Raw genomic sequence first — 27,995 nt, 5'->3', positions numbered from 1 at the left:
TCTTAATTTCCTGTGGTGTTGGCTATGCAGTCTGAGCAGCTATTGACTGCAATATTTGCAAAGGTTTTAATGTCAGCACTAAGGTAGAATATTCCAGTGCAGAGCTTGGCAACAATTCTATCAACCTTGTTGCTTCTTAGTGCACAGTGTCTGAGGACACCCTAATGCATGTAAGGGCATTTATTTGTACAGGAGTGGTCAAAAGTTCCCAGGCTGCGATGCCGTAGGATTACATAGTACAGCGGCCTGGTAGCTTCCGAACACCTCTGCGCAAACACAAGTACCGTATTTACTCACATAATGAACCCACCCCCCAACTTTGTCTTCGAAAAAAAAAAGAAGAAAAAAAAGAAGAAAAGTTTAATGTATCTATTCATTTTGTTTTGTATGATAACCAGTACCATTGATGATCAAAACAACATTAAAACAACCCATTATATCACAAAATATAAACGCAATAAAAGTCAAAACATTGTCAAAACAATCATGCTAAACAGTTGCGAGCAGCGCGAGCTCAGATGACGTAAATCAAAATTGCGCCTTTTGCTGCAGAGCGCCATCTGTCGAATGCAGGAGAAACCTCTTTGCCAATAGCGCCACGAAAGCACAGCAGCAAGAAACCAAAGCAAAAAACAAAGCGCATGGCCTTTTAAGCTAGCGTGTGACGTAGAAACACGCCATGCGCCCCCATCTCAGAGGCCATGCAAAGCGCAACCGCGCCGATGGCGTGTTGTGCTCCTGCAATGTTATTGCACCACCATCTGCTCCGTTTTTGTTATCGGGTTTGTTGTAGTGAACATCTGCTGAGCAGGGCCATTCGGCTAAAAGTTTGTCGAGCATGCACTGGAGCACGGGAACCGACCGTCTGGACGACATTTCGGCGTCAATCCTTGCATGTTCGTTACGATAGAAAACAAGAAGAGCTTCGGGCTACAGAAACTATTCGCTGCACATTTCACAAACCAAGACAAGCAAAACCATCATGCGAAATTTTCGCTGTTATAACTCCCGTGACTTTTTTTTCTCCTGCGCAATGAATACTCCGACAAACTGGTGTCAACTTTTCTGAGAAAAAGGTGGGTTCATTATGCAAGTAAATACAGTACTATTGTGAGCAATATGTATTGCACACTCTGTACAATGCGAAGGACATCTTATCTAACTGTTAACAGAAAAAAAAAACAGCAGATCCCACGTACCTGGGAATCGACGTTATGCGAGGCATGCAGAGGGAAGGTGACCATGTTTCAATATTTTTATTGAGCGACACGCCATAAAATGACGTTAAATATAGAATATTTCACGTACAGACATATGTTGAAGAGCTGCAGATGTTTACATACATGACGAGTTGTTTGCACTTGCGCAACGACGTCAACTGGAGCATGCGTATTAGCAACACCAGAAGCTGATATGAAGCACTGATGCTCGAGAGGATGCTGGTCCTGGACACTGCTACAAAAATCAACTTCAGCGCATGGCAACTAGCCACAATTGACGTTAACCCGACGTGACGGCTGTATCAAAAAAGTGCATATATAACGTTTATAAAATTGGGTAGATAGCACTGCAATCCCTATTGGTGTTTCATGAAGTTTAGCGTCTATTTAAAAAGTATTTCCGAGATGCGTTTTAGCTCTGTGGTAGAATGCTTGACTGCCACACAGAATTCCTGGATTGGATTCCTGCTGGGACCCTGAAATTCATTATTTGCATTCGTCGGGGGGTCAACGCTGTATATATTGTAACGGTAGGATGAGAACGACGAAGAAGACAAAGAGGAGGACGATGTTGTCAGATCTGTGAGCCGACTGGGCGCCATCTTGTCCACCACCGAGTTTATTCCTCGTTTTATAAAGTAAAGTTATTCTCCCGTAACATCATTGGTGGGAGGTGCGGGGTACTCACTTCACGCAAAACGGAGCTTCGTAGCGGGCGCCTAGTGGTCTCCCCCATGGCGACTGCAGTCAACAATGCCGACCCTTCCCCGTCTACCGTGCCTTCTCCAACTACGTCCGTGCTTTCTCCAACTGGACCGTCAACCCTCATCTTGGAGCCCCCGAGAGATCCAGGTACCTTTTCTGGCACTGATGGCATTGACGTAGAAGCCTGGCTGAAGTCATACGAACGAGTGGGTGTACGTATGCGATGGGATCCAACGCTCATGCTGGCCAACGTGATTTTTTATCTCAGAGGTACCGCAAAGGTCTGGTACGAGACGCACGAGGAAGAACTGACTAGCTGGGAGTTATGCAAGCAAAAGCTCCGGGAGCTATTTGGCAGGCCTGTGGGAAGTCAACGCGCCGCCCAAAACGAGCTCGCACGTCGAGTTCAGACGTGCACCGAATCATACCTCACGTACATTCAGGACGTGCTCGCTTTGTGCCGCAAGGTAGACTCGCAGATGTCCGAAGCCGATAAGGTTGGCCATATTATTAAGGGCATAGCAGATGACGCCTTTCACCTTCTTGTGTTCAAGAATTCATCTACGGTCCACGACATTATTTCTGAATGCCGGCGCTTTGAAGAAGCGAAGAGCCGCCGTGTTCTCCACCAGTTTGCCCGGCTTCCAAACACGGCTGCAACGTCCACATGCGAAGACCCTCGCCTGCCTTCTACGGAAAGTCCCGGTGACGTTGTCCGTATTGTCCGTCGGGAAATAGAAGCCGCAGCTCCACTCGTGTCAGCCTCCCCCAACTCCGAAAGCTATCACGCCACCGTCTCTCTCATACAGACCGTCGTGAGGCAAGAACTGGCCAACGCCGGCTTAAACGTCTGCTCCATTCATCGTCCAGACTACGCCACACCAAATCCACCCGTGACTGTCCCGCCCAACCGACGTTTTTCTGCCAGCCCACATTATCGCGACCCGGCGGTATGGCGCACCCCAGACGACCGGCCGATATGCTTCAATTGCGGTCGTATAGGCCACATTTCGCGTCACTGCCGTGCTTGGTCCAGCTCTGCTCCGTGGCCTCACCCTCCGCCCCATCGCCCACCTGTCTGGAATTCACGCTCATCACCGAAAACAGAGCCGCTAACGCCTGAGAATTCCTCGCGCCCCCGATCCAGCCGCTCCCCTTCGCCACAACGCCGTTTCTCCCGCTCGCCCCCATCTCGCCGATCGCCGTCCCCAAGCTCGTTCCGGCGTTCACCTCCGGAAAACTGACGGGAGCAGCTCTTGGAGGTGATGCTGCAATACCGACCCGATCCCAAAATCCTCTACTGACCTTGCCCGCACATCAGAACCTTATCAATGTTGACGTCGACGGTGTACCTACTACAGCCCTCATTGACACTGGCGCACACGTGTCTATCATGAACGCTGACCTTAGAGCACGGCTGAAGAAAGTCCTTACTCCTGGCCCAACTCCTGTGGTCCGAACGGCCGATGGTGGAAAAGTCGCCGTAATTGGTGTGTGCTCAGCTCGCGTCAGCGTCGCCGGACACCACACATCAGTTCTGTTTTATGTTTTAGAACACTGCCCTAATGACATAATTTTGGGCCAAGACTTTTTGTCTGAACATTCGGCCTTGATAGACTGCTCTGCCGGTATAGTGCAACTCGCTCTACCTAATGTTGTTGATCCTCCAAGTTGCCCTCCAAGTCGGCTTTGTTCTACAGAACACCTGCGTCTCCCTCAACGAACAGTAGCTTACATAGGCGTCTCCCCTGTTCCACCTGTCCCAGACGGTGTTTATATTGTGTCCCCCAATGTTGACGTCCTGCTTTCGCACAACGTTGCGTTTCCTCACACCGTCATCACTATTACGGCCAATGCATCCTGCCTACCCTTAGTGAATTTTTCACTATGTACACAAGTCCTCCCTCGTGGTATATCTCTAGCCGAGATCGTGCCGGCGGCAGAGTGCCATATTTGCACTCTAAGTTATGACAGCATCCCGAGTGCCGAAAAAACTTCGTCTACTCCTCCATCAGACCAAAGTGTGTTAACCAAGATGATTGCCCCCGACTTGCCGAAAGAACAAGCTAACGACCTGCGTTCCCTGCTTGCATCTTTTTGGGACATCTTCGACCTTGGCGACCGCCCACTCGGCCAGACGTCCGTTGTTAAGCACCGGATTGATACAGGCGATACGAGTCCAATCCATCGGAGACCCTACCGTGTTTCCCATGCAGAGCGGCGCATCATCCAACAGGAGGTCGACAAAATGCTTTCTCGGAATATCATCGAGCCTTCATGCAGTCCCTGGGCGTCCCCTGTTGTACTTGTAAAGAAGAAGGACAACAGCTGGAGATTTTGCGTCGATTATCGCCATTTAAACAAAATAACGAAGAAGGACGTCTACCCTTTACCACGCATAGACGATGCCCTGGATTGCCTTCACGGCGCAAAATATTTTTCCTCCATTGACCTCCGCTCTGGGTACTGGCAGATTGCCGTTGATGACATGGACCGTGAGAAGACGGCGTTTATCACTCCCGACGGCCTTTACGAGTTTAAAGTGATGCCATTCGGTTTATGTAATGCGCCCGCCACATTCGAACGTATGATGGACGCTCTGTTGCACGGCTTCAAGTGGTCCATCTGCCTGTGCTACCTGGACGACGTTATCGTTTTTTCGCCTTCTTTTGCGACGCACCTTGAAAGGCTATCGAAAATCTTATCTGTCTTTCGTAAGGCGGGCCTGCAACTCAATTCGGCAAAGTGCCACTTCGGCCGTCGTGAAATTTCTGTCCTCGGACACCTCGTTGATTCCGTGGGGGTTCGCCCTGATCAAGATAAAATACGCGCAGTAAGAGATTTCCCTGTACCAACCTGTACCAAAGACGTTCGCAGTTTCGTTGGCCTCTGTTCTTACTTCCGCCGCTTTGTTAAAAACTTCGCCGACGTAGCACGCCCTCTCACTCAACTTCTCAAAAAAGACGCTGGCTTCATCTGGGGCCCTGAGCAAGCAGATGCGTTTCAAAATCTAGTGTGTCTGCTTACGTCTCCGCCTATCCTCGCCCACTTTGATATTTCATCTCCAACAGAAGTTCGTACAGACGCAAGTGGCTATGGCATCGGTGCAGTCCTCGCCCAGAAACAACAAGGACGAGACCGTGTTGTTGCTTATGCCAGCCGCCTTCTTTCGCCTGCTGAAAGAAAATATTCAATAACCGAACGGGAATGTTTGGCACTTGTTTGGGCAGTCGGTAAATTTCGTCCCTATTTGTACGGCCGGCCATTCACAGTAATCACAGATCACCACGCCTTGTGCTGGCTTTCGTCCCTTAAAGACCCTTCAGGCCGTCTTGGCCGTTGGGCGCTGCGCCTTCAAGAATTTGATTACTCAGTCCTGTATAAAACCGGCCGCCTGCATCAAGATGCGGACTGCTTGTCCCGGTATCCTGTCGACCCTCCAGACGGCGACTCCTCTAAAACCACCCTTCCTATCGACGTTTTCTCTCTATCCGCGTTTCATGACATTGGAATCGAGCAGCGACGAGATACTTTCTTGGACGGTATTATCCGAAGGCTCACATCGGTAAGGCCCGACCCTTCCCTTCGAATGTTTGAAATACATGATGGTGTATTGTACCGTTGCAATATGCGTCCTGACGGCCCCGAAAGACTACTCGTCGTTCCCATTCAATTGCGTCACACTGTTCTCGCCCAGCTTCATGATGCACCTACAGCGGGTCACCTCGGCGTGTCACGGACCTACGACAGAGTTCGCCGGCGCTTCTTCTGGCCTGGCATGTACCGCGACGTCTGCCGTTATATTGCAGCCTGCGACCCTTGTCAACGACGGAAAAAACCAAATGCCCCTCCGGCCGGACGTCTTCAGCCACTGCACATCCCACAAGACCCATTCTACCGTGTTGGCGTGGACCTGCTTGGCCCTTTTCCTACGTCAGCTGCGGGTAATCGGTGGATTGCAGTAGCAACCGATTATGCTACCCGATACGCGATCACACGGGCCCTTCCAACCAGCTGTGCAACTGACGTGGCCGATTTCCTTCTGGAGGACGTCATCTTACATCATGGCGCCCCTCGACAACTCCTTACCGACCGAGGCAGCTACTTCCTTTCCAAAGTGGTTGATGACCTCCTCCGCTCCTGCGCCACTAAACACAAGCTCTCGACTGCTTACCATCCACAAACAAATGGTCTAACGGAGCGCCTCAATCGCACTCTCACGGACATGCTCTCCATGTATGTCTCCGCCGATCACCGCGACTGGGACACTACGTTACCGTTTGTAACATTCGCGTACAATTCTTCCAGACACGACACCGCTGGGTTCTCTCCTTTTTTTCTGTTGTTCGGCCGTGACCCTGCGCTACCTTTCGACACCCTCCTGCCGGCCGGACTAAATGACAAGTCTCAGTACGCTCGTGATGCAATAATGAAGGCCCAAGCGGCACGCCAAGTTGCTCGACGACGCTTACTGGACTCCCAGGACAATCAGAAGAGCGTATACGACGCCCGCCATCGTGACGTCCACTTCACACCCGGAGATCTCGTTCTGTTATGGTTCCCCTCGCGCCGCGTTGGACTTTCGGAGAAGTTACTCCCACGCTATTCAGGTCCCTACCGTATCTTACGCCAAGTAACTGACGTCACATACGAAATCACCCCTACGGACCCCGCCATCCTTCACCCTCACACTGACGTAGTGCATGTTACGCGACTCAAACCGTATTACTCCAGTGCCTCCTGATTAGCACCGGGTCGGTGCTCCAGCCGCCGGGGAAATCATGTAACGGTAGGATGAGAACGACGAAGAAGACAAAGAGGAGGACGATGTTGTCAGATCTGTGAGCCGACTGGGCGCCATCTTGTCCACCACCGAGTTTATTCCTCGTTTTATAAAGTAAAGTTATTCTCCCGTAACAATATCAGGTTTTCCTTAACACTGAAATATCTCTATGCCTTCATTGATTTGACGCTATTGATGTCAGGTATTGTTTAATGCAAACGCGTTAAAATTGCCTATGTGTGTTATCGTCGTTCCTGGGTAGATACTAAGTTTCAATCATCTTTGACACATACCTGCATACCAGCGGTGCATACTTGCACGTGGGCATGTGCCACTGTCTGAATACGTGACAGGATTGCGACATTATTCATGTCTTGACCACTGCTTCATATTCGTCAAGCCATCTTACCCTCCCATGCTAATTTTGGTTCACGCAAAGTTAAGGGGGTGACCACGAGAGTAACCAAACGTAAGCGGGCGGGCGGAGGGAGGGATGGACGGACGAACGGACGGATAGATAGATACGCTCAAAGTCGCCGAAGTTCACTACGAAATGCTTTGCATTAAAAAAAGCTTCAATGAAGAACAGCTGAAAAACTACAAAAACTTTTCAATAAGTGTTCATCTAGCTGACTAACACAGTAGCTCACATGCCACAAATTGATGAATACAGTCGAGCCCGCTTATAACGAATCTGAGCCTGACGTGGCATCCATTTGCTGTATCCCAAAGTTTGTAGTAAATGAAACACAGCTTTTAAAAAAGCTGTGAGTGAAAACACAAAATTTTTTTGCTCAAAAAGTTCGTGATGCACACGTTTCGAAAAGCAGAAGCAATAAGGGCGGTCTCGAGCTCATTTAAAATGGCAGGGTGCTCGTTCGCCAAGGCCTGCGGCATAAGCTGCATGAGGCACTGTCTCCAAAGTATTGTCATTCTCGCAATCCAATTCCTCCAAATCCCTCTCGCCACGTACTTCATTCACAATGCCCTAATCCGTGCACGGTTTCGCAGAGTCGGCACCATCATTGGCTATAATTAAACCATCGCAACAGATGTCCTACCCGCTCTCCCAGATCAGAGTTGACGACGCGCTGCCACAAATCGCTGCCGGAGTGATCCTGTTCGGAAGCTTCAGGCTCGGCATCGGGGCCTGACGTCGACGAAGCCGGCCTCGCGAAAACAGTTCCGCACACATGTAGCCGGCACCGCCGCCCACGAAATACTCACCATCTCCACAGCTGAATACCGGGACCTCCGAAGCGGCAAGTTAGCTGCCAGGTGGTCAACAGCTATGAGCAAGCACTCCGCAACGCGGCCCCTAACGCGGGGGTTACGCTCAAGCCAAGGGCTACACTTTCGACATTTCGTTGAGCGGCAGGAAAAAGCGTGTAAGTCCTCTTGTCTGCCATCCTGACCACACACGCACACCAAGAGCAAGCAAGACATGCACACGCGACACGCATGCCAGAACGCGTGAAACACCTCTGGGCCCGTTTCTAGTTGGAAAATGAAACTAATTTTTGCCAGCGTGACTGGCGTCACGGAGCGGGCGAAGGGGTTGTGATTAAAAGAGGAGACTAGATTTGCGAGAGAAGGGCAAGGTGTTGTGATAGAGAGGGGAGGATGTGGCGGGAGGGCGACCTTGAAAGCCAAAACACATGGGAAGGAGGCAGGTTAGGTAGCTTGCTTGAAAGGTCCGTGAAACGCGCAACTCACAAGTAGAAAAACTTGAAAGAGTTTTTGAGCTTGAAACCCGCACCGGCGGATTTGCGTGGCCTCACCAAATTCGATGTTTCGCGATTCGTTCCACGCAAATTAATAGCCGTTCCCACCCTTCCGCACGCGTGCGGAGGGCATGCTGAGTTGAGTGCGAAGTGAGCGAGAACAAGTCCTAAACACGAAACGAATTGCAAATTATCAGAGTCGGTGGGGTAGCATGCGCGCGTGCACTAGACGCTGACGATCGGATACAGTCAGCGGCCGACGATGTTGGCAAATGGCCTAATCACTCCAGGCCAGCGACAGCAACGACAGTACCAGCGATCAAAAACAGGGTAGATGACCGACCGGTCTTCAAAAGATCGGTGGCAGTGTGGAAACACGGGCCTCGTCTGGCAATGCGGGGTGCTCAGAGTAGCGTGAGGACAAAGGATGGATGGGTGCATAACAAAAAGCGGTCGGGGAGAGCAGCAACTAGAGGGGCACGGAGGCAGGGTTGGCGTTCAACAATTAGAATGTATGGGCACCTCGCCGATGCCTGATCCAGGGTGGAAAGTGGTTTTTCAGGAAGTCGGCAGAGCGCCGACTCCGTTCGCTGTAACTGATTAGCGGCACTTGGAGACGTTCATTGTAAGTGCGATTTTGTGCCATTAAACTAATGTATATTTTCACATCCACGCAGATATTGTTCATTTTAAGTGAAAGTTCATTTTAAGTCGGGTCGTTATATGTGTGCTCAACTGTATACGAAAGTAACTGTGGCCTCTCTGTTCACTGACATTGGCTAGGTTGTTATTATCGGGATAGGAATTATATTGGGATAGCAATTATATAGGCAATCAAGGCACATTTTCGCATCATGGGTGGCAGCAGACTGAGGTTTCATATGAAGTCCAAAGACGATAACATGGGCCCACATGTCGCAATCTCTATGTACAAGTATTAGCAGGCGAGGATGGCTCAAATGGAAGTGAAACACCCCAGCCATTCTCTATTGCTTGAAACACCCATAGGAGGCCTTTTTCGCATGAAATGCTCATAGGAGGACCTGTAGAGGGGGCTGCATGGCACATGATCTGCCAAGTGCGATTGCGTATGCCCTCTCTTAACAGGAACATGCTAACAGCTCATACATTTGTACATGCCAATTACATTGAATACATAGCATTCAAGGTCATTTCACTGCTTCGTTATGCTGGCATTTTGTTGAGTTATGGCAGGTTGGCTGCAGCAGGAGTTGACTACTGGCCTTACTTAGCATAACATTCCAATTTATTGTTATTACATTCACTGTTTCACCATTGTGGCAAAAATGTGACTTATTATGTTGCTTAGAACATTTTTTTTAGTTATAAGGAGGATTATACAGTTCTAAAAATGCCACAACTTGTACTTTTTGACATATCATGTCCTTAGCCGAAACTCAAGACATAAAGCTCAAATGCTTCTGGTTCTTGAGAGTTCATTTCAACAGGCACAATGTGTGAAGATGATGTTACCTGCTTCATGCTGTCCGATATTCTCTTCACTTCATCCAAACCCAACTGATGCACCTCCTGAGGTGTAAGGTCCAGCTCAAGGTGGTACCGCAAACACTCCTTGTAGTAAGTTTTGCCATCCGGCAGGGAGGTGGCTGCTATTTCAGGCCTTAGGTGAAGCATGTACTCCTAGAAATGGTAAATATTCATTTACAGGTACACACTTGTACAGAACAAAAAAATTCTAGTACAAAAACATATGGTAAAAATGGCTTACAAAAAGCACCTAGCACAGCACCCACATCGTGTCATCTATTGGCAGATTCTGAGCACTTCTGTGAGCACTTTTTCTGCTCCACGTGGAGCAAGTCTGTTCCACATTGAGAGTGCTCGCTGTATGTTCTACTGACAGATCCAGAGCAGCTCTGCCGCAAGATCCACACCATGGAGCAACTTTTTCTATTCCGTGAAAAGTGACGAAATCGACCGAAAGTCACAAATGCTCCCCCATGCCCCAGAATTATACCAAATGTGGGTATGCCAACGGACATTAGCCGCGCCAGACTATACAGTGCTCGTGTTTTGCTAGCGTAGCGGAGCTGTGCCCAGTGTGGCCACTGATGCAGGAAGGGAGACACGTGCATCATGTTCCATTCGGAACAACCCTGTCTCAATGGGCACAGGCTTTCATCACCGATACAAAGTGTCCTTCAATTACCTGCCATTAGCTTCACAAGGAGTGTGTGTGTTCCATTGGTAGATTCCCTCCGGTTGCCCGCCAAACAGAGTTTGTCGCCGTCGCCACTTGGAATATATTATATATATATATATATATATATATATATATATATATATATATAAATATATATATACATTATAGACCACTTATAACGTAAGTCGCAGGAGTCTCGAATATCCGCAATATAAGCGGTACCGCACTATAACCAAAGCAAGCTTTTTCAAGGGTCGCAATTGTGCAAGACATGTTGAGCAAGCAGCCTCGGGTGTCTGAGAGTAGAAGCATGTGATGTGTGGTGCTTTGAAGTCCTAAATTTCTTAATGTTAAAAAAAATTAACCTCCAAAGACAGACATTGACAACAAAATTAATATAGAAGGGGGGGGGGTAAGGAAAGGGGCGTCTAACAAGATTAAGTACCATCGCGGAAATTCGCCAACTGCTCCTCAGACCGCCTCAATTATGTGCATTACAGAAAATGTCGAATCATGTCTGGAATTTATCGCTCTGCCAATCGTTCAATTTCACGGGCGTGCACCCGATTTCAGGACGTCGGGATCTAATCACAAACCACCATTCGAACACTACAGATGCCACCCTCGTTTTCATAAACGATATGTATCTTTTCCCATTAGGTGCAGCCACCGCAAAGAGTTTTATTGATTCCATACCATAATTCCAACTTAGATTGCACGCGACCGCTACCAAAACGCTACCAATGACGATTGGGGCTAGCATGCTGTTCAGTATTTAGTCACGGGAAGTTTTCCCAAGACATGATGATCCGGCGTTGAAAAGACCACATTCAAGCACTGAACCAAAAACAGTGTGTGTGATACAAAGTTTGCGGCCAGGAGAACAACAACGATGAAAATCCAGACAGCACATTGGCAACAAAGGCAAAAGCTTGCGTTATAAAGCTGTAAAAGCTACCAATTTACGGGCGAGGTAGCAAACACGATATCTGTAGCAAGCACGATAATGACGACACTTTTCCAGAAAGGAAATCGTAAACCGCAGTTGATAAGGATGGGATTGCACGTTCCGTGTTGAGCCACACACGGCTAGCAACACGCCAGTGTTGCTAATTACACAGCCTCGTTGGCGCCGGTGCAAAGGTTTACCCATTGCAAAGGCAACCGTCCGCCTTCTTCTCAACAAGCCCGCGTAGCGTGACGTAATCTTTTTTTCTTTCCTTCCCTCACCCTTCGTTTGTTCACTACTCATCACCTCCTCCTCCGTAACAATGTCTTTGCTCGCTCCTCAGTGGCACCCAGCACGTCTCCTTTCAGGCACCCACTCGCTACCACAATTGTCTCAAATATTTTCCGGCAATCTCATTATAACCAGTCTGTCATCTTTGGGAACTGCACACTAAACAGTATGCATATACATATACCGTATTTTTCATTGTATAAGACGCGGTTTTTTTCCAAAATTTTCGGAGGTGCGTCTTATACAACGGTGCGTCTTATACGCACTTTTTTTGGTAGTTTTTTGGGAGAAACTCGTGTTGATGCTCATCAGTCTTTTTTTTCAAACCACTAGAGCAGTCCAATGCAAATTATGCATCATAATTATAATAACGAACACTCAACGTGCCGGTACTACAGTTTTAAAACAAAACCAAAGTACATAAAACGGAAAAATTTAAAAAAGTATGTCGTCGTGCGAGTTCTCAGCTCACTGAAGCTGCGCAAGTTTCGGAGGCTGTACCATAGAGAGCTGTACTCAGTGAGTGAAATCGGCGTAAGATGGCGATAGGTGCGCGACGGGTTCGGCGGTTTGGTTCGGATTCGGCCGCTACTGCGGCTACCACCGCTACGCTGTCGTTCAGCGAGTTGGACTAGTCGCCATTTGCAACTTCATTCGTTCGGTTGGTCCGCGCCTTTGCTACCTTTACCTGCAGTATGCCGGCTAAACGGAAAAGTTACACGGCGAAGTTTAAGCTTGCTGCTGTGAAGTATGCAGAGGACTACGGAAACCGGGCAGCGGGCCGTCATTTCGACGTCACGGAGAAGATGGTCCGCACATGGCGACAGTCGACTGATAAGCTTCAGGCCATGAAGAGTGACAAGAAAGCTGACCGCGGCAAGAAAGCACGATGGCCAGACCTTGAGGGACGTCTGCACTCATGGATACTGGAGCAGCGTGCCCAAGGTAGGGCGATGTCAACGGTGCAGCTGCGTCTCAAAGCGCAGGCGCTAGCTAAGTGGGCGCCGTTGATTTTGTTGGCGGGCCGTCCTGGTGCTCCAGATTTATGCGCCGCAAAGCGCTGGCGATGAGGGCCCGCACAAGCATGTGCCAGAATCTGCCAGCAGATTTCAAGGACAAGCTTGAAAGATTCCAGGCTTTCGTTAAGAAAGCCATTGAAGACGATGGCATCGGCAACAGCCATATAATAAACATGGACGAGGTGCCACTTACGTTTGACATTCCAATGGAAAGGAGTGTGGCACCGAAAGGTGACAAGTCTGTCACCATCAAAACTACCGGCCACGAAAAAGCGCACTTCACGGTTGTGCTGGCATGTTGTGCCGACGGGCAAAAACTTCCGCCAATGATTATATTCAAGCGGAAGACGATGCCGAAAGAGTTTTTTCCGCCTGGTGTCGTCATAGAAACGAACGTGAAAGGCTGGATGAACGAAGAGATGATGGGCAAGTGGCTTGAAAAATGCTTTTCTAAGCGACCGGACGGTTTCTTTCATGCGAAGAAGGGCCTCCTGGTATTGGATAGCATGCGGGCGCATATAACGGAGCTCACTTTGAAGCGCATCAAGGCAAAAAACTGCACCGCTGCGGTTATCCCAGGCGGGATGACAAAAATGCTTCAGCCGTTGGACATCTCGGTGAACCGCAGTTTCAAGGCTATTCTGCGGCGCCTGTGGGAGTCGTGGATGTCCGACGGCGAGCATAGCTATACCGCAACTGGACGCATGAGGCGTGCTTCGTTTTGCGAGGTCGCAAAGTGGGTGCGCGAAGCCTGGTGTGCGGTGTCACAGGCCACCGTAACTGCGGGGTTCCGCAAGGCAGGCCTGCTAGCATCCTCAGCCCCTGGCCTCGACGACGACGACAGCAGCAGCAGCAGCGATTCCGAAGAGGAAACAGAGGAAGTCCCAGCGTCACTGCCGCCAGAGCTCGCTGAACTATTCCAAAGCGCGTCGGAGGACGAGGACTTTGAGGGCTTTGAGGAATAAAATGTTTTCCTGCAGTCGTGCGGAACGTTTCAGTGGGTGCGCATTATTTTTTTCTCACAAATTCGGTGTAGTATAAGTTTTCTTACGGACTGGCGCTCAAAAACGTAAGTACGGCATTTTACAATGCTCGCTCAACTGCACGTTATGAAGTTTCTTTGCGGAAAGTGAGTGAATGTAGGTGCGTCTTATACACCGGTGCGTCTTATATATTAATTTTTGCATGAAAACTTGCGAAAACTGGGGGGTGCGTCTTATACAAAGGTGCGCCTTATACACCGGAAAATATGGTACACGGGGTTCTATGGAAGGGTGAACGGAAGTTGAAAAAGACCGCACTGTAACCGGTTCTGCACTATAAGCATTTACGTTACAAGTGGTCTACACTATGAATGTGTGCACACACACACACACACATGCACACACACACATATATATATACACACACACACATAGAGAGTGTTTCAAGAAGTGTGTCCAAAATTGTCATAAAAATCAGCAAAAGACACTAATTGCTTGCTGTCTTCACAATTGCTTTTTCTCTAGCGGCAGGTATTTTAAGGGAGTTGAAGACATAATTTCAAACAGTAATTAGGAAAGTAAAATTATTTACCATTTTTCTTAGTGGAGTTAGGTAGTCAAGTCAAATGAGAGAATTATATATATATATATAATGAATATATAATGATTGGTATTCTGTTGCTTTCATAAAGAAAGCAACAGAATACCAATCAAGAAGGGTGTAAGGCAGGGAGACACAATCTCCCCAATGCTATTTACCGCGTGCCTACAGGAGGTTTTCAGAAGCCTAGAATGGGAACAGTTAGGGATAAGAGTTAATGGAGAGTACCTTAGTAACCTGCGCTTCGCCGTTGACATTGCATTGCTGAGTAACTCAGGGGACGAATTGCAACTCATGATTACAGAGTTAGACAAGGAGAGCAGAAAGGAAGGTCTCAAAATGAATCTGCAGAAAACGAAAGTAATGTACAACAACCTCAGAAAAGAGCAGCGCTTCGAGATAGGTAATAGTGCACTTCAAGTTGTAAAAGACTATGTCTACTTAGGGCAGGTAATAACCGCGGAGCCGAACCACGAGATTGAGGTAACTAGAAGAATAAGAATAGGGTGGAGCACATTTGGCAAGCACTCTCAAATTATGACAGGTAGATTGCCACTATCCCTCAAGAGAAAGGTATATAACAGCTGTATCTTGCCGGTACTTAGCTACGGAGCAGAAACCTGGAGACTTACAAAGAGGGTTCAGCTTAAATTGAGGACGACGCAGCGAGCAATGGAAAGAAAAATTGTAGGTGTAACCTTAAAAAACAAGAAGAGAGCAGAGCGGATTAGGGAACAAACGGGGGTTAAGGATATCATAGCTGAAATCAAGAAAAAGAAATGGACATGGGCTGGGCATGTAGCGCGTAGACAGGATAACCGCTGGTCGTTAAGGGTAACTAACTGGATTCCCAGAGAAGGAAAGCGGGTAAGGGGGAGACATAAGGTTAGGTGGGCAGATGAGATTAAGAAGTTTGCGGGTATAAATTGGCAGCAGCAAGCACAGGACCGGGTTAACTGGCGGAACATGGGAGAGGCCTTTGTCCTGCAGTGGACATAGTCAGGCTGATGATGATGATGATTATATATATATATATATATATATATATATATATATATATATATATATATATATATATATAAGAGAAAGAGGTGTATACCTAAGGGCTCGTTTTTCCGTGTTTTGACACAATATTAATGAGATCTAACAGACAATATGTATAGGGGAAGTTATTAGAAGTTATTAGTTTCTAATAACTTCCTCTATACATTCCTTGGCATTATTGTCTGTTAGATGTCATATATATATATATATATATATATATATATATATATATATGGGGGGGGGGGGGCTAGAGCTAGGCCCAGCGAAGTATGAAGCTTGGTGCTAAAAATTATCACTTGTTTTGATCGCAGTCCCAAATGCAGATTTTCTGGCTGTTGGCTGTTTTTGTATAAAAGGAATAAAACCTCTGAGCCAACTTTTGAAGTGCTGCCTAATATTATAGTATGCAGCCAAAATCACTTGAAGAAAACACAAATGTATCAAGATTGGAACATGCAAAAAAAAAATATTCAGATTTGAAAATGAGAATACTCAGGGAAGCTTACCTCTTTAATGAATTTCCTCAAGTTACTGAAGGCTGGTAGCACTGATGACTCTATTACTTTTAATGCATCCTGCTTAAGGAATTTTCTGAAAACATGAAAAGTCAATGACTGCATGAACAAAGCGTCACAGCTTGTTTCAGTAATCTGGTGCCATTTAACCCCTTCCATATTGCAGGTACTTGAAAATATTCTTACAAGGAAACGTATATTTGCAGATATTTACGACAATTACACGCGACAATGCCTGGTACACTGGCGGGCTGGGACCAGTCTCTATTCACTTCGTAGTCTTTTCTTTCAGGCAGGAACCCTCTACCGCTTTATGCCCCAATCCCACTACCGCCTTGTGGCACTACCCCGCAGCATTAAAGCGCCGACCCGGCGCTTGTCACGAAAGGGGAGTGTTGGGTGACATATAAGGCTTCAGTCTTACGACGTGCACAACAGTGGATGGTGGTGGCATTGAGTGAGCTTCGTCGACGACTCGCTGTATCTCGTAGGTGAGGATGGTGATCTTGCGCAGGACTTTGTATGCTCTGTCATAGCGAAATAAAATTTTTTCTGAGAGGCCGATGTGACAAAATGAGGTCCACAAGAGTACGAGAGAACCTGGTGCATACGAAACTTCGCAGTGGTGACGATCGTATCATTCTTTCTGAGAGGCTTGAGAAAGTAAGAGCTGTTCTCGGGCAATCTGTCGTGCTGCGTCGACTCGCTCTATGGCATCGCGGACGTATGTGACAGGGGAGCTCGAACCAGCGGGAAGGAGCGTATCAAGAGGCAGAGAGGGTTCCCGTCCATAAAGAAGGTAGAACAGGAAATAGCCTGCGGTGTCATGTCTGGAGGAGTTGTAAGCGAAGGTGACGTAGGGTAACGTTGCGTCCCAGTCACGGTGGTCTGGAGAAACATACATTGACGACATGTCCGTGATAGTGCGATTCAGGCGCTCCGTAAGTCCATTAGTTTGTGGATGGTATGTCGTTGTGAACTTGTGGTTCGTGGAACAGGAACGTACGATATCCTGGACGACACGAGATAAAAAGTATCGGCCTTGGTCAGTAACGAGCTGTCGAGGAGCGCCGTGATGCAATATGATGTCATGCAGTAGAAAGTCGGCGACATCGGTAGCGCAGCTGGTTGGAAGAGCGCGGGTGATCGCGGAACGTGTCGCGTAGTCGGTCGCCACGGCAACCCATTTGTTCCCGGATGCAGAAGTGGGAAATGGCCCAAGAAGGTCGAGCCCTACGCGGTAGAATGGTTCAGCAGGGAGCTCAATAGGGTTAAGAAGGCCAGCTGGAAGCGATATTGGTCGTTTTCGACATTGACAAAGGTCGCAGCTGGCGACATACTTTTGCACAGAGCGATATAGGCGTGGCCAGAAAAAACGGCGCCGGACGCGATCATAAGTGCGGATGACTCCCAGGTGACCAGCGGCAGGTTCATCGTGAAGCTGTCGGAGAACATCTACACACAAATGGGAAGGCACGACGAGAAGGCGGTCAGGACCATTAGGGCGCATGTTGTGGCGGTAGAGAACACCTTCATGAAGGAAATACAAGTTCAGAGAAGTGGGTGGAGTAGCGGAACTCAGGCTTTCCATGATGGGAAGTAAATCCGGGTCGCGGCGTTGCTCAGAAGCGATATCAAGAAAGTCTGATATTGATAAGACGCAAGCCTCCGTAGCTCTCTCTGTGGCGTCTGGTGGATCCACTGGATACCGTGACAGGCAGTCGGCGTCTTGATGGAGGTGACCAGATTTATACACGACCGAGAAGGTGTAATCTTGGAGGCGGAGAGACCAACGACCGAGACGTCCCGTGGGATCCTTGAGCGAGGAAAGCCAGCAGAGTGCATAATGATCAGTTACAACAGTAAAACTGCGGCCAAAGAGGTACGGGTGAAATTTAGTGACAGCCCAAACAAGAGCAAGACATTCTCTTTCGGTGATGGAATAGTTCCTCTCGGCAGGGGATAAAAGGCGGCTGCCGTAGGCGATGACACAGTCACGCCCATGCTGACGCTGAACTAAAACAGCACCAATTCCGTGGCCACTCGCGTCCGTACGAACTTCTGTCGGGGCAGTCTGATCGAAGTGGGCTAATATTGGCGTAGTCATGAGGGCTGCAATGAGCACCGAAAATGCAGCACTTTGAGGTGAATTCCAAGTAAATGGGACGTCTTTTTTAAGAAGCTCGGTGAGAGGCTGCACAATATCGGCGAAATTCCGGATGAAGTGGCGAAAATAGGAGCACAAACCAAGGAAGCTCCGGACATCTTTAGGAGAAGAGGGCACGGGACATTGAGTCACTGTGCGAATTTTGTCCGGATCGGGCAGTACCCCAGATGCGTTAACGAGGTGACCAAGTACAGTTATTTCGCGACGGCCGAAACAGCATTTGGAGGAGTTCAGCTGGAGACCAGCGTTACGGAATACTTGGAGAATACTGGACAGTCGCTCAAGATGGCTTGCGAAAGTCGGTGAAAAAACAATTATATCATCTAAGTAGCATAAGCAAGTAGACCATTTGAAGCCGCGCAGAAGGGAATCCATCATGCGCTCAAAGGTGGCCGGCGCATTACAAAGCCTAACGGCATTACTTTAAATAGGTATAACCCATCGGGGGTTACAAATGCTGTTCTTTCTCGGTCCCGTGGGTCAACAGCGATCTGCCAATAACCAGATCGAAGGTCAATGGACGAGAAAAACTTTGCGCCATGAAGGCAGTCAAGGGCGTCATCTATTCTTGGTAAGGCGTAAATGTCCTTCTTAGTGACCTTGTTGAGATGTCTATAGTCGACGCAAAACCGCCATGTGTTGTCCTTCTTCTTGACAAGCATGACCGGGGATGCCCACGGACTAAATGAGTGTTTGACGGCGCCTTTAACGAGCATTTTCTCAACCTCTTTTTGGATGACAGAGCGTTCGGCAGCGGAGACGCGGTAAGGGCGGCGATGAATTGGGTTGGCATCGCCGGTGTTGATGTGATAGGTCACAACTGATGTCTGGCCTAAAGGGCGGTTGTCAAGATCGAATATGTCCGCATAGGATGTCAACACACGGTGGAGGTCTTGTGCTTCGGAGGGCGAAAGATCTGGCGCTATCATTTTGGCAATGTCAATGCTCGACAGGTTGGGCGCAGTGAGCAAGTTGACGTGCGGAGTAGGTTGCTGAGCCGACAGTTCAGAAATATCACACTCTTGCAACGACGACATGACGCCTAGTTTAATACCAGCAGGCAGCACGTGCGCGGAGAAACCAAAGTTCAAAAGAGACAGATGGGTCTGGTTGTGACGTACTCTCACCACGATGTGCGGGACAGCAATGGAGTGCTTTAGCACAACGTCGGTAATAGGTGAAACGACATATTCACCATCGTGCACAGGCGGATCACACACGAGCTGCACGTAAGTCGCGGCTTGCGGCGGAAGATGCAGGAACTCTGTGGCACAAAGGCGACTTTGAGCATCACGGGCAACAGCGGCGTCAAAAGGCAGTTCCAACTGAAGAAGACCCGTCGAGCAGTCGATAAGGGCGGAGTGCGCAGAGAGAAAGTCGAGACCAAGAATCACGTCATGTGGGCACTGCTCAAGCACGGTGAACAATAAGACGGTCTGGCGCCCAGAAATACATATGCGAGAGGTGCACATGCCGAGAACGGTAAATGTGCTCCTATGGGCAAGCATTACTGCACACTTAATAGGAGGCGTTTCGAGATAGGTAATAGTCCACTTGAAGTTGTAAAAGACTATGTCTACTTAGGGCAGGTAATAACCGCAGAGCCGAACCACGAGATTGAAGTAACTAGAAGAATAAGAATGGGGTGGAGCACATTCGGAGGGCACTCTCAAATTATGACAGGTAGATTGCCACTATCCCTCAAGAGGAAGGTATATAACAGCTGTATCTTGCCGGTACTTAGCTACGGAGCAGAAACCTGGAGACTTACAAAGAGGGTTCAGCTTAAATTGAGGACGACGCAGCGAGCAATGGAAAGAAAAATGGTAGGTGTAACCTTAAGAGACAAGAAGAGAGCAGAGTGGATTAGGGAACAAACGGGGGTTAAGGATATCATAGCTGAAATCAAGAAGAAGAAATGGACATGGGCAGGGCATGTAGCGCGTAGACAGGATAACCGCTGGTCATTAAGGGTAATTGACTGGATTCCCAGAGAAGGGAAGCGGGTTAGGGGGAGACAGAAGGTTAGGTGGGCAGATGAGATTAAAAAGTTTGCGGGTATAAATTGGCAGCAGCAAGCAATGGACCGGGTTAACTGGCGAAACATGGGAGAGGCCTTTGTCCTGCAGTGGACGTAGTCAGGCTGATGATGATGATGATGAATAGGAGGCGTGATCACTTTTCGCAGTTTAATACAGAGAGCGGCCCTCATGACTGAAATTTGTGCGCCAGTGTCTATGAGGGCTGTAACGGTAACGTCATCCACCAAAAGGTCCAAAATATTGCGGTGTGTAGGAATCGTCAACAGAGGATTTGCAGAACCGGGTCGTTAATGCAGCGTCACCTCCGAAAGCTGCATGGTCTAGTTTCCCGAAGTTGAGGGCCCAGGTCGTGCAGGGGACCTGGATCGAGAAATCATCGGCGAGAGAGATCGGCGGCCTTGGGGTGATGGTGACCAGCTGAACCTTCGGCCCTGAACTGTAGTAGGAGCAGGCTGTGGATCGTACGGAGTAGAAAAGCGGCGAGAATTGCCTTCAAAGCGACGCCATGTCCCAGTGTTCCAAGATGAATTGGATGTCCAACGATTGCAACAGTAGCGTGCAATGTGGCCGGCACGAGAGCAGTGAAAACAGATCGGTCTATCATCCGACGTTCTCCATTCAGCAGGGTTCCGGTAGCGGGAAGCGTAGCGTGAAGGGTACACCGAAATCTGGTTAACAGAAGCCGAGCTCTCGGTAGTGCGAACAGCGCAAACAGGTGCGATGCCGAGATTTGCTATTTCTTGGCGAACGACGGCTTGGATGAGGGAGACAGTGGATGCATTGTCTTGAGGACCGTCGGAGGCGATGGCAATAGGAGCCATTGCTTCGAGTTCACGGCGAACGATTCGGGTGACATTTTCGGACGATGTAGCTTGCGTGAACTTGGGGCTGTATTCGCAGGTCGAAGTGGCTGCAGTATTAGGCAGACGTGCAAACTGGCGGGTTATGCGACGGTTCTTGGCGTGCTCGAAGCACTGACATTCCTTCACAACCGCATCGACGGTGGCACAATCTTTAATGATCAACAGATTGAAGGCATCATCGGCGATTCCCTTTAATATGTGAGCGATTTTGTGAGTTTCGCTCATGTTCTCGTCCGCATTTCGACAGAGGACCAATACTTCCTGTATGTAAGATACAAATGATTCCGTCGATGTCTGCATGCGACATTCCAGGTCTTTCCTCGTGGCCTGCTGTCGCCCAAATAGCCTGCTGAATAACTCGACAAGCTTCAGTTTGCAAATGTCCCAGCTGGTCAACTCCAACTCATGCGTCTCGTACCAGGTGAGCGCCGTCTCCCGCAAGTAAAATACAATGTCGGCCAGCATCAAAGTAGGGTCCCACCTATAGTATTCGCTCACGTGCTCGTACAATGCGACCCAATCTTCAACATTCACCTTGTCCTTGCCTGTGCCCGAGAAGGTTCCGGGGTCTCGTGGAGGCAGGAGAATCAGAGGAGGCAGCTGCTGCTGCTCTTGTGGGTGGGCCTGTTGAGCCATTGTAGGAAAATGAAGGTGGCGACCACTCCGAAGTTCCGTGTTGGTTTGCCGGGAAAGCCAGGTAGGCGTATTCAGCACCTCCACCAATAATCTTACAAGGAAACGTATATTTGCAGATATTTACGACGATTACACGCGACGACAATGCCTGGCACACTGGCGGGCTGGGACCAGTCTCTATTCACTTCGTAGTATTTTCTTTCAGGCAGGGACCCTCTACCGCTTTATGCCCCAATCCCAATACTGCCTCGTGTCAATATGTACCAAGTTTCCCAAAAGTGTGGAAATATTTCCAGAGCACACATCAAGTCCTTGAACATAAAGAGAAACTCGCAGTCTAGTCATACAAACTGTAGCTAGAAACAAATTGACAGTTGTAATCATAGACAGCACCCGCTGAAAACATTTTTTACTCATTAAGATTACTTGTAACTGATAAAGCAAGGGTTAAGAAGTTCTCTCTTAAACTGTATGGCGCTGAGCTAAGTTCACACAAAGGTTGCAAAAGATAGTGTTACCTTACCCCTTTTTGAAACACCATCTGACAAAGACCTGTTCAAGACTACATATTAGACCTACGACTGCTTAGTGGGAAAACAATTCTGAAAGAAAAAAATGCATAAAGATTTATACAGACTCTTGAAATATTAACTGTAAAGGCATAAAAAAACATGCTGTGAAGCTTAAGTTACAGATAAGCCTTCTGAAGGGTACAAAGCCTTGCTATTGTCAAGAACAGAGCCTCTATAAAGTTTTATCTGTGTTCACATAGTTACTTCTTCTAATGTAACAATGAAACAACACAGCCATAATGTAGCATTGTTTATGCTGTTTCTAAGAGCTTGAAATGTGAGAGGTTCAGATACAGCTTTTAAATGCGGAGAATTTCTTTGTCGCACGATGTCATGCTTCAGCTTCGGCGGTGGCGCCGTCCACACCCTTACTGTGCATGATCGCGCCTCGCTTCTTATGCCACATGCTCGCGTCTTGTGCCGGCCCAGGAAGACACCCATAAAACTGTCACTCCCATCTCCCTCTCTCGCCTCGCAAGGCTGACGCAGGTAGTGTCTGCTAGTTAAAAAAAAAAAAAAAAAACTGCTCGCACTGCACTATTTACTGGCCACCCCATATATGTAGGCACTGGATCGTGCATTAGGAATTCAGTCAAGGGCATCTACTTGGCTTACGCTTGACATTGAAGGCAACATTTCTTCTTCATTCAATAAATAAGAACCCTCCTAATTAAACGTTCCCCAGCTATACTAAATTGTGAACCATTCATGCAATACCCCCACCACTCTGCGACACATTTACTCGAGTTCCCCCCATGGGAAGATTCAGGTGCCATCTTTTTTTTACATTTACAAGTTTTGCAGGCACATTGCTACTGCATTTCCACATCATGTATTCTGCCACAATTTTAAAAAATGTCCGCACTTTACATCAGACAGCATTAAGGTCAATAAAAATATTTTTTTAGGTCCCGAAATCATGATATGATTATGAGAGACGCTATTCTGGAGGGCTCTGAAAATTTTGACCCCCTGAAGTTTTTTAATGTGTACCTAAATTGAACTACACGGGCCTCTAGCATTTTGCCTTCTTGTCGTAGTCAAGTTTAATCGGGTCATTGTAACCGCTGTTGACCATGGCAGAAGGCCAATGTGCTCATTTTTGGAGCTCGTCTGCCGTCCAATACATGTCTTGAGAGACATATAGATAGCCTATGGATAATTTGCAGTTATTCTTGCCATATTTAAGATTACAACTCCGGCAATTTAAAGTGCTGTCAATAAAATGCTTTCGTAGGCTGGGAAAGCACTACCCGACTCTTTTTCCACTTCATTGACAATTAGCATGCACAATACTACTTGCTTATTAGTCATAAATAGGGCTCTTTGTTTTTTGAGACTTATTTTTCTTGAAATTCGGAAGGTGTTTTTTGGAGTTTATTTTTTCTAAATCTTCAATTCTCCAAAATTCAGAGCTTCATTTCACATTACAAGTTGTTGCATTGCAATATTATTAATTTTCTTTCCAATAAAAATGCCTTCCTTGTTGCTAATAATACACTCAAATCTCAATAGAATGAACCTGGATATAACGAAATATTGCTTATGACAAAGTAAATGAAGAATAGTTTTGCAACAGACATAGTGTTAGGAATGTACCATTTTAAAGAATTTTTGGATATAACAAACCTATTTTCATATAAGATGGCACTTTGTATGATGCGGTTTGAGTGCACTGTTTCTCCATTTTTTCATATTTTTCTCAGTTCTTATTCATGTACCCTGTTAAGAGGAAACAGTCTTGAAATTTTAAAAAATTATTCGTTTGAATTGAATGAAACCTAATACACTTATTCAGTTTCTTCTACAGATTCAAATCTCCAAGTAGATTTTTGATAGCTGCATTCGAACAGAAGATAATAACATTCTATAATACGCAATCAGCATATTTCTTACGGGGGTTTTAGGCAATTTCACTATGTCAAACACAAAAACAAAGTATATATCCAGATTGCCAGAGAGCAGGTCTAGCCGATGATGCTAATTTCATTGTTTACAACAAACTTCAATTGTGAAATAAATGGATACAAACATGAGTGAAAAATGTCTGCAACATATTGTTTACAATCGTCAAGAATTACAATTTGGTGAACAAGATATAGAAGGAAATGAATAGCATCATCGGCCAGATCTATTCAATACGAACACATTGGTATCAAATTTGTTGTTGTTAGTCGATAACAAACATGTCAAAATGCCCCGTAAGGCTACATGTTATGTCTAAAAACATGAAGCTGAGAAAAATGCATTTGAAGTTTTAGTTTCCCATAAACTGACGTGGTATTGCAACATAACTTTGAAAATAACATCATTATGTAGCTTTGCTCTTCAGGAACAAGATAATGTCATATATGTTGCAACAATGTTGCAGGAACCATAAAAAATTTGCTGTATTAGCATTCATAGTGATTGAAAATAGTTAGAAAGCTGCTACCAATCACCTCACTATTGTATTTCGGCTAGTATGTGTACACTGTGCATAAAAATGACATGCCTATGTGGTCTGTGCTGTCACTATTTGCACCTAGGTCAAGGTCAGAAAAAAAAAAGGGGGGGGGGGGGGGGAATAACATTATTTGAATTCTCAAAATGACATGCACTTGAATCTACACTTTACAGCTGATCAGGGCTGTAGGCAGTGGCTTGTGCCTATTCACGAGCTTGTTTTTCGTGGCATTTCTGGCTGCATGGTCTTTGTTGCATATATAAATGACATTGATGAATCTCCAGTCGCCTTCAGTGAAGCAAGTGGCTCATCGCACATGCCGCACCTTGAGCATGCCATCACGAGTTTCACACTAAAGCCTTCTTTTCTCAGGTTCTAAGACACTGTCGCCGAACACGGCACAAATCAAGTCCGAAAACTTAATGTACGATCAACGATTCCGTTCCACTGTCACTAGAATTCTCCTGTTCCATGTCGATGGCGAGAAGTTCAAAAATTTTCATTCCGTTTCAGACTTCACGCCAAGTGTTTTGTCACGTCCGCTACACTTGCTGCACGCTGGCTATTTACTTCAGCCGATACGAAAACGTTCTCAAAGCGTTCCGTGACAACACTTGAAGCTTGGGCCAACAAAATATTCTCACTACATGTGCCAAGTTGGGTTTTCATACACAAATCACCAACCGACGATCCTAGACGCGTTCTGTGGCAGTACTCGAGGCATTTCTCAATTTAGAGAGCACTCGAGGCACGCCTTCAATCTAGTGGACTGCAGCGCTGTATTTGATGCGTAAACAGGCAATTTCATAATTATGATGAGTTCCGTGCTGGCATTCGAAGCGTCCATGTTCAGATGCAGCTGTGTATTCAATCCGTCAAGTGGTTATTGTGGGACATGCCTCGCGCAATTTCGTCACGCATTCCATAGTTGCCGTCGTTTCTTGCAGAATACGTGGCGTGTAGTTTTCTTCAGACGAATGTATTCCAACATTTGACCAGCTCAATAATCGCAGTATTTCAAATGTGGTAGCGATGTAGTGAACCTGAAGACCGTCGCGGAGCAGCCAAAAGGACAAGCCAAGCGAGTGTGCAATTGCAACGCGAAACTGGGCAAATATATATATATATATATATATATATATATATATATATATATATATATATATATGCGGCAGGCAAATAGGAGGCTAGCGTGCAGGGCGAGCACACACTTTGACCAATCACGTGCACACACCTTTGGAAAGTGAGTGGTAGTGTCACTCTCCCTGCACCGACGCCATTTCCAAAATAGGGATAAGATGCACAAAGAAAGCAGTTTCCAAACAACACCAAGATCGCGGCGCCCGGTCAATGCGTTCAGAAGTTACGAGTGCATGAATGTCAAACATATTTACCCAATTTTCGGTCATTTCGCTTCCACTTAGACCTGTAAAATGCTGTTTTTTTAATAATTCTTGATTGAATACAGCTTTCGAATTTGCCGGGAGATTATTAACTGTTTGAACTTCGTGATACTGCACTTCGTCAAAAATCCATTTTTTTGCGATTTTTCGCCATTTCATGACCCGCGTCTCCCCTTAATAAGGCTGTTCATTTCTATTGCCGTAACTCACCAAAGTATGCTTTTGGGGAAGTAGGAGCTAGTGAACCTGCTTCTTCGCTTTTTCTCCCAGCCGCCCTTATCTTCTTGATGGAAAACACATAATTATTACTATTATTATTTTCGATACTCCGAAATGTTAGGTCAAATGCTATCTAAACATGAAAACACGAGAACACAATAAATATATTTTTAGACGTCTGGAAGGTTTTAATGCACACACACATATATATGAAAGCAGAGATACTTGAATACAAAACACCTACACTAGTTTGTAATACAACCTTAAAGCTTGTTGTATTAGACGCAAGCATTCTTTATGAGGTTGCTGCCACTGATGAAGGTGTAATCCTTTCAACTGATGATTCTCAGCTTTGAAAATGCCCCTTGAATGTTGAAAAATGCTCTGAAAAACTCAGAACTGATAAGATAAATCCGAATTGTCAAAACCTATACCAGCAGGTGTTTATGAGTGTTTATTCGATTTGCTTTCCCCCCGATTGATACAAAAACAGGGAGCCCTAGTTAGAAAACATAATTGAAACTCTAGGTTGCTAGCGAGACACTCCATACTGTACTTTTTAGTGGTAAAACAGAATTCCTGCTACAAATGATTAGAGAAAAATAATACCAACCTGTCTTGTTCAGAAATGGCATCGGGGTACTTTTGAAAGCGCTGAAAAAACTCCGACTTCTCTGCTGGCTCTTCAAATGAAGATAGCCTTTCCAGTACATTTTTCTAAAAAAAGTGAAAATGACGTTACCTTTTTACAGTACTATACTGCATAGTGCAAGAAGGGGCACTGTATGAGAACCAGAGTCCACAGGCAGTCAAAAACCTTTCAATAATGACCCCTCCCCCCCAAGTAGGCATTAAAAATTTTTTCACTTTTACATGTATAGCTGTTATCTTAGACAAATTAGACTCACAATAAAAGTTCATTAGGTGACATCATAGTGACTCTTTGTGCACCAAGAGTTCTTGTATGACACAAAATGTGGGTGACTGAATCATACATGGATCATTTAATCCATAATCATTTTGCATGACAATTATACTTGACATACCTAGCGTTGCTAGGTATGTAATGCTAGATCACTAGCATTTTGCCGCACTTTTGTATGCTTTGTAACTTTAGGTCATAGGTGGTTTTCTTAATCCAACTTGTGTATGTTTTGCTTTGTACGAGTCGAAAAATTGTATAACTACTAGTACCTATACGAGGGGTCCAAAACACGCAGCCCATGAACTTTTCACTGGTGGCCCAGCGTAGACATGACTGCCTTTGTCGTATATATATATTTTTTCTTAATGGGAACTTCTTCAGTTGTACTAGAACATTCTTGTCGCTAAGTCCACACCGATTCTGAGTGTCAGAGAGAAAGAAAACCACATTTATCTTATCTCAAAGAGAAAGGGGCAACGATAAGAAGGTGAGAGAGGCCTCCTTTACTGTCGCTGCCCACTTCAAAACAGCCTCCCGATGTTTGGAGATGTAGCTGCACATGGTGACCTGCCACGGCTCCCCACAACATAGAACAGTACAAAGGTTAGGGGGAGGAGAGTGGCTTTTTACATTAGCACATAATGTGGCTTAGGCCTGCTTTGCTGGCAGGACAGAACTAAAGGCTGAGCAACGGCATATTTCT

General features: G+C 46.7%; 1 protein-coding gene and 1 long non-coding RNA gene across 9 annotated transcripts in view; one reads left to right on the top strand and one right to left on the bottom strand.

Moving 5' to 3' along the window:
- The window catches only part of LOC119162372 (uncharacterized), a 94,759-nt gene that overhangs the window by 4,315 nt on the left and 62,449 nt on the right, over window positions 1-27,995 (top strand). The gene's annotated exons all lie outside the window — the stretch shown is intronic.
- LOC119161370 (uncharacterized) overlaps window positions 1-27,995 on the bottom strand; it is a 199,479-nt gene that overhangs the window by 130,141 nt on the left and 41,343 nt on the right. For all 8 annotated transcript variants that reach the window (XR_012889357.1, XM_075885056.1, XM_037413807.2 and 5 more), the window contains exons 6-8: window positions 26,981-27,084; window positions 16,011-16,095; window positions 9,927-10,094 (exon numbers count right to left, since the gene is read on the bottom strand). Coding sequence is in view for 7 of the 8 variants with exons in the window: in XM_075885056.1 (XP_075741171.1) it covers window positions 9,927-10,094; window positions 16,011-16,095; window positions 26,981-27,084 (357 nt within the window). In the remaining variant the exon portion in view is untranslated. The remainder of the gene's footprint in view (window positions 1-9,926; window positions 10,095-16,010; window positions 16,096-26,980; window positions 27,085-27,995) is intronic.

This window comes from Rhipicephalus microplus, unplaced genomic scaffold, assembly GCF_043290135.1.
Source record: "Rhipicephalus microplus isolate Deutch F79 unplaced genomic scaffold, USDA_Rmic scaffold_65, whole genome shotgun sequence".
NCBI classification, from domain to species: Eukaryota; Metazoa; Arthropoda; class Arachnida; order Ixodida; family Ixodidae; genus Rhipicephalus; species Rhipicephalus microplus.
Note: the sequence above shows the minus strand (reverse complement) of the source record. Positions and strands in the feature narration are given on the sequence as shown.